This window comes from Nicotiana sylvestris, chromosome 7 (assembly GCF_000393655.2).
Source record: "Nicotiana sylvestris chromosome 7, ASM39365v2, whole genome shotgun sequence".
Lineage (NCBI taxonomy): Eukaryota > Viridiplantae > Streptophyta > Magnoliopsida > Solanales > Solanaceae > Nicotiana > Nicotiana sylvestris.
This window is the reverse complement of record NC_091063.1, coordinates 142,363,214-142,378,358: the sequence shown is the minus strand read 5'-3', so window position 1 is coordinate 142,378,358 and position 15,145 is coordinate 142,363,214. Positions and strand designations below refer to the sequence as shown.

The 15,145-nt window shown below is 41.1% G+C and overlaps 1 protein-coding gene across 1 annotated transcript; it reads left to right on the top strand.

The window, feature by feature from the left end:
- Positions 1 to 3,116: 3,116 nt before the first annotated feature.
- LOC138873872 (uncharacterized) lies at positions 3,117 to 7,111 on the top strand. The gene is made up of 2 exons (XM_070152359.1): positions 3,117 to 3,616; positions 7,045 to 7,111. Exons 1-2 carry the CDS (start codon positions 3,117 to 3,119, stop codon positions 7,109 to 7,111), a joined length of 567 nt encoding a protein of 188 aa, XP_070008460.1.
- The last annotated feature ends 8,034 nt before the right edge of the window (positions 7,112 to 15,145 follow it).

Here is a 15,145-nt window from a genome sequence, read left to right as displayed (position 1 = left end):
AGACTTCTAACCACCCTCAACCTGAATCCCCACTCCGTTGTCCTCGAATCATCACCGGCTTCTTCGAATCTTCGATCGAAGCTCAGGAACCAAAACCCTAGTTCATCTAATGAATCCCAAACTCACACCAGTTATCCACCTGACCTCCCTCGTGCCTAAAACGCCCTTGGTTTGGCTCGAACCTTGCCAGAATTGTTCAAATCCCAAATCAAACAAACAGAACCCTAGAAAGGCTAAACCTGGAGTCTGTCCAAAAAGAAAACAAAAGGAAATTGGGGTCTCAAACGACTTTAGTCGAGTGTTCTCAGCCGAGAACACTCGATTAAAGTCCGTTTTACCCCAAAAGGCTCAAGTCGGAGTTACGAGCAGAGCGAGTGAGATATAGGTCTGAGTTCAGAGGTATTTCTTCTGTTTCTCTATTTGTTTTTCATGTTTTGTTGTTTTTCTGTTTAAGATGAGTTGGAATTTGTCTTTTTATCGAATATTCTTTCCTTCTCCATCAGACCTTTTATTTGGTCCAATTTTATCATTGCTTCTGTTTGTTGTCGATTGTTATATGTTATAATTTGTGTAATCGATTGAATAAGTGTCGTCGATTAGTCTGTTATGCTTGAATGTTAGATTAGCATGATAATAGTTTAATTTTTGGTTCATTCCAGTAGGTTTACCCTCCTGTTTCTTTTCTGTTCTAATTTTGTGTTGAAATAAGCCTGTTGGTATCATTTGTTTCAAATTGTTTCAATTTCCCTTTCTCATTGTTATTCACCATGTTTTTGCATATGAGTTCAGTTTGTTTCGTTTCGTGTTCATTTGTTCTTGTTTAGGTTAGAATTGGTTAGCTTATTCACTGTATCTGTGTGAATCAATCTGACCTTAATAGTTCAATATATGTTACCCGGAATCATTGGTTTCATTCTGATGATATTTGATCTAAACTAAGTTTCTAACTTGATTCGTTAACTGGTTCTGATAAGTTTGAATTGGTTATAGCTGATGTGTTTTGTTGGTTTAGAGTCAGTTCATGTGTTGTCAGTCATTAATTAAGGATTAGTTTGGGTTAATCAGTGATTAGTTTTCTTATTTAAGAATTGGTTATAGTTGAGGTGGTCACAGGGGTTTGAGGTAGAATAGTTGTTCAGGGCATCACGGGGGTAATTTGGGGTGTCAAAACTTGAAAAATGCTTTAGTTTGAATGGCTGTCAGTAAGATACTAATGGATCATTAAACTATTGTATTTGTTTAAGAGTAGTGGGGAACAAGACATAGTGATGTAAATGAAGGAAAAAGGGGCTTGGCAAGTAAAAATAGGGGGAATAATAATGAAAAAGATAAAAGGGTTCACATAGTAAAAGAATATAGAAAACTGGAAAGTAAAAAGGAGTATGCGGTAATAATGAAAGGTTTTCTTTTACAACGGTAAAAGAAAAAGAAGGGCTGAAAAGGGTCAAAAAAAAAGTTTTGGGTTTAAATATAGAGATTAGTAGAGACATTAAGGGGGGCGAAGAGAAAAAGAGTTCAGTATTTTGAGAGAAAAAACTAAAGAAATTTGCTTCCCTTTACTGTTGAAAAATCAGTATTTGTTTCTGTTACTGTTTCATTGATAGCTGTTGGTACCTGCTGTTTGGTATTTGCAGTGGCTGTTTGTTGTTCTGCTGTATTGTATTGCTACTGCTGCTGCTGATCCTCTTCTTCCTTTTCTTGTATTGTCAATATCAGGTACACATTTGTATATCCTTGGCTATTGGAATGAAATGAAGCATGATCCGAGTCTCTGTGCTGCCTGATTGTTGATAGCTACTGCCTAGTCTTTATTTCTAATGGTTTTGAGTTGTATTGGATAGGGATTTGTTTAGTTAGAATTATCTTCAGTTAATGTAAACTGTTGCCTGAAAATTAAACTGATAAATTCTACGCCTAGGTTGTTCATGTGGTTGTTAGTTGAGTGTTAGTGTATTTATATTCCTGTGCATGATGGAAACAGTGAACTATTAGTAGGATATTTGCCCTTTAGCCATGCTATAGTATAATCTCAATTGACATAGTTTATTTTTTTTGAAAAACAGAATTGAAGTAGAATAGGGAAGTAGATTTAGAGTACTGGAAATATCTGATGAATGTTAGAGCTTGAGCTGTTAGTTGTCAACTTAATTTCTCATGTATATCAATCCGAATCAACTTCAAATTTACTGCAGTTTACTTCAGTCTACCATACACGCCTAAGTTTACACTTAGTAGAATTGAACAACTTGAACGGAAGTCAATTGAACAGTATCTTCTCGTTTGGTATAACCGCTGAAATTGCTAAGTTGTTGGAGCAAATAATAAAAGTTGGGCCATTATACGCATGTAATTAATTAGGACTTTTCTTTATCTTTAGAGACAAAAATAAATAGAGAATCATAGTCGCTTTAGGATATCCTTAAAATGGACGAGACGAGCCTCGCCAAATAAAAACGCAAATTGCGGGGCCCTCAATAGATGGTTATTTTAATTGCTTAAATTTCGGGACAAGCCGTTTAGCGAATTTTACGGCCTTCTCAAAACAATAATGCGTTAGCATCTTTAGGCGTGTTTTAATAATGTTATCTCCCTAAACTCGGGTGCACATTTATGTGACCCAAATCCAAATCTCAACGAAGTTAGAACGTGTCAAAAACTGCGGGTACATTTATGTGACGCAGTTCGAGATGCATTTTCACGACGTTGCAATTCTCTTTTTTAGAATAATAAATAATAAAAGCGGTTAAAAGTTGAAATTTGCACACAGGTTCATAATTGTTAAAATCAGATAATTTAAGCCAGTTATAGCAGTTGAGCGACCGTGCTAGAACCACGGAGCTCGGGAATGCCTAACACCTTCTTCCGGGTTAACAGAATTCCTTATCCGGATTTTTGGTTCGCAGACTGTAATACAGAGTCATTCTTTTCCTCGATTCGAGATTAAATCGGTGACTTGGGACACCACAAATCTCCCAAGTGGCAACTCTGAAATAAATAAACAAATCCCGTTTTGATTGTCCCTTAATTGTAAAAACTCCCTTAACTCCTCTGCGCCCCTGCGGGCGCGGGTAAAAAGGAGGTGTGACAACAAGAACATCAAAAAGATTTTGAGAAAGATGATTCAAAGTTCCAGGAAGTGGCATGAAAAGTTGTCTTTTGCATTGTTGGGGTATCGCACTACGGTGCGCACATCGGTCGGGGCAACCCCGTACCTTCTGGTTTATGGAACTGAAGCCGTAATACCCGCGGAAGTTGAAATCCCTTCTCTCCGGATCATTGTTGAAGCTAAAATTGAAGACAGTGACTGGGTCAAAACCCACTTGGAACAGTTAACCCTAATCGATGAAAAGCGAATGGCCGCAGTCTGCCATGGGATGTTGTACCAACAAAGAATGGCCCGTGCCTACAACAAGAAAGTGCGGCCTAGAAATTTTGAAGTGGGGAAACTCATTTTAAGGCGTATTCTTCCCCATCATGAGGAAGCAAAAGGAAAATTTGCTCCTAACTGGAAAGGCCCATATATCATCAGAAAGATATTTCCAAGAGGGGCATTGTACCTGGGAGATATTGAAGGAAATGATCCCGAAGCAGTTGTGAACGTAGACACAGTCAAAAGGTACTATGTTTAGTCTTTCTACGGTGATGGTATTGTCCGATTGGGATGACGAAGGCTTTCATTCTCGTTACCGTAAACACTTCAATCCTTTGCTAACCCTTCGAGCCAGTTATCTTTCTTTAATTACCCTCTTTGGAACTCAAAGATATGTTAAAAAAATGTTTTCCCCTGAACTACGCTCGACTTGATTCCGAAAGGATACGTAGGCAGCCTCTCTCTGGGGTTCAGTCACACCAAAATAAAAATCCAAAATCCCCAAAAGTGAAACTAGGGCAGATGTTATAATAGTTCGGTGAAAATACCACCTGAATGGTTCTAAAATTGTAATTCGATCCGAATTCTTTTTACCCAAACCTTTTTCAAGTCCTTCCGATCAATCCAAAAGGTTTTCAAAATCGGAGAATGCAGTTGTTTAAATTCGATGCAATCAAGATGAGATAAATAAAATGAGAGAGTCTGATTGGTGAAAACCTACGGGCACCGTAAGGCGATGATGAGTAGAGAAATTGAAAATGAGAGAGTCTTGTTAGTGAAAACTCATAAAGAGCACTATAGGGCGAGGGTGAGAAGACAAATGAGAGAGGTCGATTGGCAAAAACAAAAGGGCGCCATTGATCGAAAAGAAGGAACACCTCACCACCATTGGTATTGAAAGAGTCCTGGCAAGGTTTCTCGGTTTTTAAACATGGGTCGCTATGGGTTTATGAGAAGAAGGATAGTTGTGCAGTCATGTCTATTAGAGTATGCATGCACCCCAGATAAGTCCTTCTTTCCTCCCCAAAAGGGACACTTCTCCTTAAATTCATTTTCCTGTCCTTTGTTCTTTTTCTTGAATCTCTTTTGGTCTAACTCTGTTTTTCGAGACTAATACAAAGAAAAGGTGGCAAGATTGGTCTTACAGGGTTCTGCTTAATAAAATCCAAATCCAAAGAAAACCCAGCCTCAGCGGGTGCATCAAGTCGATCCCGACTGGCCATGATGGCCGATGCTCTGAAATCAAGTTATTAAAAATGAAAAAAATCCAAAGTCAAAAGCCCCTAGAGGAAGAATAAAGTGAAAGGCCAAAACCCCGTACGGTTGAATCGTCCCGAGAAAATTGGAAAAGTTGCGTTCCTCGATTTTAGGAGAAAGATCAATCTTCAGAAAACCAGCAAGCGGTAGAGTTTCTCACCAGAAGAGTGGGCCGAGATCAAATGACCAATGCAATCAAGGCCACAAAACGGACCACCGTTTCAAACTAACAATTATTCTTTGTTTAAAAAAATTGAAACAGGTGCAATCCAAAGCAACCGTGCAAGAAGCAAGTGCAACCGAAATGGAAAAGATGCGCAAGAGCTAGAAACAACTTTGCAGCAAATAATCAATCCAAAAGGGAAGTTTCCTCCAAGTTCTTTCCTGCATTTTATTAAAAAATAAAATGAAAAATGAAAAAAAAAAATCCAAACAAAAATGGTAGTTTAGAATCCCCAACTTCAATCTTTACGCTTTACCAACATTAGTGCCCCAATCCCTGAGTTGAGATTTTAGACATAGGGCCCCCATTCCCTAGTCGCCTTTTGCCAACATTAGGGCTCCAATTCCTGAGTTGAGATTTTAGACATAGGGTCTCCATTCCCTAGTCGCCTTTTGCCAACATTAGGGCTTCAATCCTTGAGTTGAGATTTTAGACATAGGGCCTCCATTCCCTAGTCGTATTTTGGCCAACATTAGGGCTCCAATCCCTGAGTTGAGATTTTAGACCTAGGGCCTCCATTCCCTAGTCGCCTTTTTGCCAATATTAGGGCTCCAATCCCTGAGTTGAGATTTTAGACATATGGCCTTCATTCCCTAGTCGCCTTTTTGGCAACATTAGGGCTCCAATCCCTGAGTTGAGATTGTAGACATAGGGCCTCCATTCCCTAGTCGCCTTTTGGCAACATTAGGGCTCTAATTCCTGAGTTGATATTTTAGACATAGGGCCTCCATTCCCTAGTCGCCTTTTACCAACATTAGGGCTCTAATCCTTGAGTTGAGATTTTAGACATAGGGCCTTCATTCCCTAGTCGTATTTTTGCCAACATTAGGGCTCCAATCCCTGAGTTGAGATTTTAGACATAGGGCCCCCATTCCCTAGTTGCCTTTTTGCCAACAGTAGGGCTCCAATCCCTGAATTGAGATTTTAGACATAGGGCCTCCATTCCCTAGTAGCCTTTTTGTCAACATTAGGGCTCCAATCCCTGAGTTGAGATTTTAGACATAGGGCATCCATTCCCTAGTCGCCTTTTGACAACATTAGGGCTCCAATCCCTTAGTTGAGATTTTAGGCATAGGGCCTCCATTCCCTAGTCGCCTTTTTGCCAACATTAAGGCTTCAATCCCTGAGTTGAGATTTTAGACATAGGGCCTTCATTCCCTAGTCGCCTTTTTGCCAACATTAGGGCTCCACTCCTTGAGTTGAGATTTTAGACATAGGGCCTCCATTCCCTAGTCGTCTTTTTGCCAGCATTAGGGTTCTAATCCCTGAGTTGAGATTTTTAGACATAAGGACTCCACTCCCTAGTCACATTTTCCAACACAGGGTCTCCACTCCTTGGCTGAGTTTTTATAGATATAAGGCCCATTCCCTAATCTCTTCCTCCTAAAGACACAAAATCCTTATTTTTATTTCTTTCAATAGAGAAATAATGTAGATTTTAGTTACAAATAACTCAAGAAATTTTCCTAGTGGAAACTGGGGCAGAAAATTTCGTTCGTTTGTTTGTTTTGGTGTCTGAGAAGATTTTACCTTGAGGTACAGGATTCAAGACGACCAAAAGAATGAGTCTCAATCCAGAACAAAGAAAAGAAGAAAAAAAAAGAAAAAAAAAACAAGAAGCGAACTCAAAGAGGCCACCTTGTTCGGCCTAAAGGGCTTTCGAAACAGTCCAAATTCTAATTCACCCAACACGGCCCATTTTGATTTTGCAAGACCGAGCACTGACCTAGAACATGACACCCAAATCTCTCACATAGTAAACCATGAAGGCAAAAGAGATAAACAAATATAAAATTTAAACTATCCATTTTTATGCGCTAGTTTAGAAATAAACAACGCAAGCATATCAGCAAGATTAATAAGATTTGTGGACTAATTTATTTAAGCAACAAAGCAATTGACAAGTAATGGGCTTTCTTAGTTAGTCAGTTGCATCTGACTCTTTTATTTGTAATGGGATAAAGAAGCATCAAAGGAAATGGCAATTCCAATAACATACTCTTTGTTTAATTAGTTAAATCGACAGTTATGATTCAAAAATTCTAAATAATATTGTCACATAAGCCATATAATCAATGAAATGTAAAAGTTTACTAAACAGGAGATCATCACATCACCCACTTCAATCCTCTAGTGAATAGCAATTGTAACTTTATAAGTAATCTTATCCCTCAGTTCATGTTACTAATGTTAGCATAAAGGTTTCGCCGGAGGAAAATGAGTCGCCGGTCAAGAAAGCAGAAGTGGTGATTGTGATATAGGGAAGGGGAAGGAATAAGAGAAATCAAACAACTAATACAAACATTCATGACATAAAATCTGATGATAAACAAACATTGAAATTTATATGAATTTTCACAATCCAAAACCATTTCTCAATATAAGTGTATTTACAACCAATTAGTAAACAAAATCTTAAAGAAATACCTGATTTCAAGAGATTAAGGAAAGAAAAAAAAAATCATCACCCACTGAAATGAGCAGGAATATCATCCAAAGACGGCTTCAAATCAACAGCAAACGTCCCAGCCAAGAGAATAGAGAAGGGAAAGAGAGGGGCAGCGTCTGGTTTTCTTTAAAGGCAAAGGAGGAGGATCCATTTCCTTTTGGAAGGGAGGGGACCAAGCAGCTTGTTTGGGTGTGGAGGAAATGTGGAGGTTAGAGGTTTTTTCTTGAAAGGAGGCATTGGGGTTTCATTATTAGGTACCAAAATGAGAGAAAAATTCTATGATTATCTTCATTTGAGAAGAAGAGGCGTCCAGGAGATGGGGGAAAGATGCACCGTTCTCAAAGGGGTCAAGGATCTGATCTCTTTGATTTTAGGAGTTAGGGGTTATTTTAAAGAGGTAGGAATTAGGTTAGGTCAAATGGGGAATGACGTATGGGCTCAATATTTTGGGCTTGAAGGGATTTAGGTCATGAATTTGGGCTAATTAACTTTGGGGTAGGAAACTAAATCAAAATCTTTTTTTAATTTTTCTTTTCCTTTGATTTTAAAAATGAATTAAAAATAACTTTATAAAGATACTAGTATATTTAAGATAATAAAAATGCTTAGAGAAGACATATAATTACCATATTAATGAAATTTAAATACTACTTAATATATACTAAAATGTAAAATATTTTTTGAACTTTTCTTCTTATCTTTTTTGGAAAATAAAATGCCAAGACTATTTTTGTATTTTTTTCAAAAATAAAACTAATTAGACAAAATATCAACTAGCTAGAATAAGGGAAAATATTTTTGTAGTTTCTTTTTTTTTTAGATAAAATAAAGTAAAGAGAGCAATACTAAACCTAAACTGAATATTTACGCTAAAATATGAAAAATCTTGGGGAGGGTCAAAAATCACATGTCTACAGCAGGTTCTCCTCCCATCACTTGGGGACAGTTCACACAGTTATTCCTTGATAGGTATATCCCACCCTCTGAGAGCGAATAGCTACGGTATTAGTTTGAGCAGCTGGAGCAGGGTCAGATGTCTGTGACCGACTATGAGGCGAGGTTTTCTGAGTTATCCTGCCATGCACTGATGATACTTCCTACTGATGCAGAGAGGGTGCGGAGGTTCGTTGTGGGGTTGCATTCTGGAATTAGGGACAACATGGCCCGAGAGGTGGAGATGGGGACTTCTTATCATCTAATGATAGAGATTGCTCAGAGGATTGAGGGCCCGTCTGAGAGGTAGGGAGCATATGTAGAAGGACAAGAGGGATAGATTATCTAGAGAGTTTAGAGGTTCCCCGACTAGGGGTAGAGGTTAGTTTAGGAGAGGTCAGCCTAGCAGTCCCCCATATTCAGCACCACCACCTGCTCGAGGTGGTCCAGCGCGCCCCTATTTTAGCACCATACCACAAAGTTCTTACCGCCCGCCAACTATTCAGGGTTCCTCCAGTGGGTATTCAGGTCCCCAGGGTTCTTTTGGTTCATATTTCAGTGCTATGCCGGAGGGTTCATACCGTCCACCGGCTATTCAGGCTTCTTCCAATGGATCTACAGGTCATCAGGGTCAGCCATTAGGGCAGCAGGTTGCTGCACCGCTGGGTTGTTTCGAGTGCGGAGACCTGGGTCATATGAGGAGGTACTATCACAAGCTTTGGGGCAAGGCAGTGCAGCAGGGTCAGCAGCCCATAATTACAGCACGGGGTGCCCAGCCGTCTAGAGGTGGGGGACAAATTGGTAGAGGCCATCCTAGAGGTAGAGGCCAGACAGGGAGAGGTCAGCCAGCTACCGTTCAGTCAGGTGGAGGCCAGCCAACCGGCGCTCCAGCTAGATTCTATGCCCTTCAGACCAGACCAGATGCATTGTCCTTAGATGTTGTTATCACAGGTATTATTTCCATCTGCGGTAGAGATGCTTTAGTGCTATTTGATCCAGGGTCTCCCTATTCATATGTGTCATCTCTATTTGCCCATTTTCTGGTTATTCCTCTTGCGCCTTTGGGCACTCCTATTCACGTGTCCACCCCTATGGGCGATTCTGTGGTTGTGGATCGGATCTACCGGTCCTGTGTGGTCACGTTCTGTGGTTTCGAGACTAGAGCAGATCTCTTATTGCTCGATATGATCGACTTTGAGGTGATCTTGGGCATGGATTGGTTATCCCCATATTATGTCGTCCTTGATTAACATGCCAAGATTGTCACATTAGCAATGCCAGGGTTGTCAAGGTTGGAGTGGAAGGGTTCCACAGTTGATACATCTAGTCGGTTTATTTCTTTTTTGAAGGCTCAATATATGGTCGAGAAGGGGTGTTTGGCCTATCTAACATATGTTCAGGACACCACTGCAGAGTCTTTGACGATTGATTCAGTTCCAGTAGTCCGGGAGTTTGCCGATATGTTTCCTTCTAACCTTCCTAGCATGCCACCGGATCGTGATGTTGATTTTTGTATTGATTTGGCTCCAGGTACCCAACCTATATCTATTCCACCGTACCGTATGACTCCAAAGGAGTTGAAAGAGTTGAAGGAGCAGCTTGAGGAGTTGTTAGCAAAGGGGTTTGTTCGACCAAGTGTGTCACCTTGGGGTGCACCAGTGTTGTTTATAAAGAAGAAGGATGGGACCATGCGGATGTGCATTGATTACCACAGTTGAACAAGGCTACCATCAATAACAAGTACCCGTTGCCATGCATTGATGATTTGTTTGACCAGTTGCAGGGTGCTAGGGTGTTCTCTAAGATCAACTTGAGATCAGGGTACCATCGGTTGAGGATTCGGGACTCAGATGTTCCGAAGACTGATTTCCGTACCAAATATGGCCATTATGAGTTTCTGGTGATGTCCTTTGGCTTGACTAATGCCCCAACGACGTTTATGGACTTGATAAACAGGGTGTTCAAACCTTATATTGATTCCTTTGTCATCGTCTTCATTGATGACATCTTAATATACTCACGTAGCCTAGGGGAGCACGAGCAGCAATTGAGAGTAGTGCTTCAGACCTTGCGAGAGCAGATGCTATATGTTAAGTTCTCCAAGTGTGAGTTTTGTCTAGAGTCAGTGGCATTCTTGGGGCATATTGTGTCAGGAGAGGGTATTATGGTGGATCCCAAGAAGATTGAGGTAGTTCAGAGTTGGCCATATCCTACTTCAGTGACCGAGATCAGAAGTTTCCTGGGGTTAGCAGGTTATTACCGACGATTCGTGCAGGGATTTTCATCTATTGCATCACCTCTGACTAGATTGACCCAGAAAGGTGCTCCTTTCCGCTGGTTCGATGATTGTGAGGCGAGCTTTCAGAAGCTCAAGACAACTTTGACTACAGCACTAGTTCTTGTGTTGCTTTTCGGTTCAGTGATGTATACGGTATATTGCGATGCTTCACGCATTGGATTGGGTTGCGTATTGATGCAGGAGGGGCGAGTTATTGCATATGCTTCGCGTCAGCTGAAAATTCATGAAAAGAATTATCCGATGCATGATTTAGAGTTGGCCGCTATTGTTCATGCTCTTAAGATATGGAGGCATTATCTATATGGGGTATCATGTGAGGTTTATACTGATCATCGCAACTTACAGCATTTGTTCAAGCAGAGGGATCTCAATTTGAGGCAGCGTAGATGGCTTGAGTTACTGGAAGATTATAAAATCACCATTCTTTATCATCCGGGCAAGGCAAATGTGGTCGTAGATGCCTTAAGCAGGAAAGCAGAGAGTATGAGTAACTTGGCATTCATTCCAGCAAAGGAGAGGCCACTAGCCTTGGACATTCAGTCCTTGGCTAACAGACTTGTGAGGTTGGATATTTCAGAGCCCAGCCAAGTCCTTGCATGTGTTGTTTATCAGTCTTCATTATTGGGGTAGATCAAGGCCCGACAATTCGATGATCCACATTTGGCAGCTCTCAGAGAGACGGTGTTACAGGGCAGTGCCAAGGAGGTTTCTATTGGCGAGAATGGTGTTCTGCGACTCCAGGGTCGCCTATGTGTTCCTAATGTTGATGGCTTGAGGGAGAGGATTCTAGAGGAGGCACACAGTTTACAGTATTCCATTCATCCGGGTGCTACGAAGATGTATCATGACTTGAGGCAGCATTATTGGTGGTGGCAGATGAAGAAAGACATAGTGGAGTATGTGGCTAGGTGTTTGAATTGCCAGCAGGTTAAGTATAAACACTAGATGCCAGGTAGCCTACTTCTGTATATGCCTATCCCTGAGTAGAAGTGGAGTGCATTACCATGGACTTCGTAGTTGAGTTGCCCCGGACCTTACGGAAGTTTGATACAGTGTGTGTCATTGTGGATAGGTTGACCAAGTCGGCACACTTTATTCCGGTTGTGACTACTTATACTTCAGAGAGGTTGGCTCAACTTTACATTCGGGAGATAGTCCGGTTGCACGGTGTGCCTGTTTCCATCATATCAGATAGAGGCCCTCAGTTTACTTTCCATTTCTAGAGAGTCGTTCAGAGTGAGTTGGGGACCCGTGTGGATCTCAGCACAACATTTCATCCTTAGACCGATGGACAGTCAGAGCGGACAGTTCATATTTTGGAGGACATACTTACAGCCTGTGTGATTGACTTTGGAGGGCAGTGGGATCAGTTCTTGCCCTTGGCAGAGTTTGCTTACAACAACAGCTATCAGTTCAGCATCGAGATGGCTCCATTTGAGGCTTTATATGGTCGGCGATGTGGTTCTCCTATCGGGTGGTTTGAGTCTGGTATGGCTAAGTTATATGGTACAGACTTGGTGAAAGATGCCTTAGAAAAGGTAAAGTTGATTCAGGAAAGGCTTCGCACAGCTCAGTCCAGACAGAAGAGTTACGCAGATCAGAAGGCGCATGATGTATCATTCATGATCGGCGAGAGGTCCTCTTGAAAGTCTCGCCAATGAAGGGTATTATGAGATTCGGGAACAAGGGCAAGTTGAGCCCAAGGTTTATTGGCCCATTTGAGGTGTTGAGGCGAGTTGGGGAGGTTGCTTACGAGCTTGCTTTATCCCCAGCTTATTGGGAGTTCATCCAGTTTTCCACGTGTCTATGCTTCAGAGGTATCATGCCGACCTGTCCCATGTGCTAGACTTCAGCACTATTCAGCTAGACGAGAGATTGGGCTACGAGGAAGAGCCAGTTGCCATTGTTGATAGGCAGGAGCGCCAGTTGAGGTCTAAGAGGGTTTCTGCAGTAAAGGTCCGGTGGAGGGGCTAACTAGCCGAGGAAGCGACCTGGGAGTCCAAGGAGGACATGCAGAGCAGATATCCATGCTTATTCGGCTCTTCAGGTATGAATCTAAACATGTTCGAGGACGAACGTTTGTTTAAGAGGTGGAGAATGTAACGAGCCGACTGATCATTTTTCTTTTTAAAACCCTGTTCCCCTAGATAAGACTTCTCGTACTTGATTTTACTGATATATGACTTGCGGGAATGGTTGGTTCGGGATTTGGAAGAGTTTGGGTTGAAATTGGATCACTCGGTTCCTCAGGTTGGCTTAAAAGGCCAAGTTTGACTTCGGTTAATGTTTTGAGTAAACGACCTTGGAATCTAGATTTGAAGATTTCAACAGGTTTGTATGATGATTTCGAACTTGGGCATATGTCCGGATCGGATTTTGGATGACCCAGGAGCGTTTTGGTGCCTAATAGTGAAAGTTGATTCCTTAAGGATTTTAAAGTTCTTAAATATTTGGTTTGGAGCGGATTTTTGTTATCAAGGTCCGAACGGAGTTTCGATACCGGGAATCGTTCTGTATTTCTATTTAAGACTTGCACGCAAAATTTTCTGTCAATTCGAGTAGTATAAGTGTGTTTCGTTGCATTGAAAGTAAATTGAAGAACTTGAAGTTCATAAGTTTGATTCAATTGGTTTTAGGGGATGATTCTTAGTTAGCGTTGTTTCGACTTTCAGCGTTCCGAGGGTTCGAGCGAGTCTGTTTTATGATTTCAAACTTGTCAATATGTTCGGGTAGGATCCGGGGGCCCCGAGCGTAAATCGGACGAGGCTCGAGTGAAGTTGGAAAATTTGGAAAAGAGCTGAAGCTCCAGTTATCTGCCATAACTGCACCTGCGGTTGGTCAGCCGCAAGTGCGAGACCTTAGGAGTGGTTGACCCATCACAGATGCGACCAAGGGGAAGGAGCCCAGGAACCGCAGATGCGACTCCTTCTCCGCAAAAGCGAAATCGCAGGAGCGTCCCCCAAACCGCAGAAGCGGTCCCAGCCAGCCCAGCCCAGCTCTGCAGATGCGGGCATTCTCTCGCTGAAGCGAGACCGCAGGTGTAGTCCCTTAATCGCAGGTGTGGAGCTGAAGGCAGTGCCTTCATTTAATACGGGAATGTGTCATTTTTAACACATTTCCTCCACTGTTTGGGCGACTTGGGAGGTTCCAAAGAGAGAATTTCCACCTAGCATCTTGAGGTAAGTTATTTCTACTTATTTTGAGTTTAATACTTGGGTTTTGGGTAGATTAACACACAAAGATTAGTGAAATATCATGGGATTAGAGTAAAACCTATGGTTTTGATAAAAACAAGATTTAACCACGAAATTTTGTTATAGAATAAAGTAGAAATCATATACTCTTGATCCTTAGGTTATAGAGAGCAACTTTTTTTTAAAAAATTCGGAATCCGGGCACGTGGGTCTGGGGACGGATTTTAGGAAACTTGTGTTTAGAGTTGGGAAATTACTTTAATAGTTACAATGCGAACTTGTGAGCTTGTATTGACTAGCTCCTATCTCGTTTAATTAGTTTTGAATCGTTCGGCTCCAAATTGAGGGTTTGAGCACGTTCTTTATATTGGAAGTACGCTTTGGAGCGAGGTGAGTCTCCTTTCTAACCTTGTAAGAGGGAATTGTCCCCATATGTGAGTTAATTGATTATGTGCTCCTACTTGTGGGGGATACATACACACGAGGTGACGAGAGTCCGTGCATAGCTACTATTATGTTAATTGTCCGGGTAGTTTAGGACCCGTATCATGCCATATTTGTAAATGTTTATATCCTTTCATGCTAAAGAGATCACTTAGGATATGCTAAATAAACATATGTGAACGTATGCACTTGCTTGAACACTTGTATGAATTTATTTGACTATGAATTCTCCTTTATGTACTTTTTTGATGATAATTGATATTTGTGGATTGGGCCGATCGCCTCGATAGAAATAGATGCATCTATGGTTCGCGCCATTCGACCCTCTGGCAGTGCACAGTTTCTTTTCTGTTGGACCGGGCTGTACGACCTTGGCATAATGTGCACAAGATATCTATGTAAAATCTTATTCATGACTTACTTTGTTAAATGCCCTGAAGTGAAATTATTATAAGACATGACTGACACTGATATACTGTTCTGTGCAAACTCTGAGCTTGCTGTTATGCCCATGTTATCCATGCTTGGTGAAAATCTTTAATCATTATTGGTATTGACCTTTGTAAGTGTCAAGTCGACCCCTCGTCACTACTTCTTCAAGGTTAGACTGGATACTTGCTGGGTACATGTTGTTTATGTACTCATACTATGCTTCTGTACTTAATTGTACAGGATCTGAGCAGGTACATATGGCTACCAGTCTGGTGCTCATTCTTGATTGTAAACCGAGATTACACGGTGAGCTGCTCCATTCCTATATCGTTCAGCAGCATTATGGAGTCTCTCTTTGTTTTTGACTGTCTATTCTATTTTAGACAGTAGAATAGATTTATTCTTTTGTATATCCTACTAGATGCTCATATACTTGTGACACCAGATCTTGTCACACACATTGGTAGATTATTCTTTTGGATTGTATAACTATTATTGTACGTTACTAATTATCACTTGCTTTAAATTCAAATTAAGAACTTGC

What these genes read in the sequence shown, in the direction of transcription:
- LOC138873872 (XM_070152359.1), top strand. Translation starts at nt 3,117, where the DNA reads ATGATTCAAAGTTCCAGGAAGTGGCATGAAAAGTTGTCTTTTGCATTG. An exon ending in AACGTAGACACAGTCAAAAG is followed by an intron (nt 3,617 to 7,044) that starts GTACTATGTTTA and finishes TACTAATGTTAG; the next exon opens with CATAAAGGTTTCGCCGGAGG.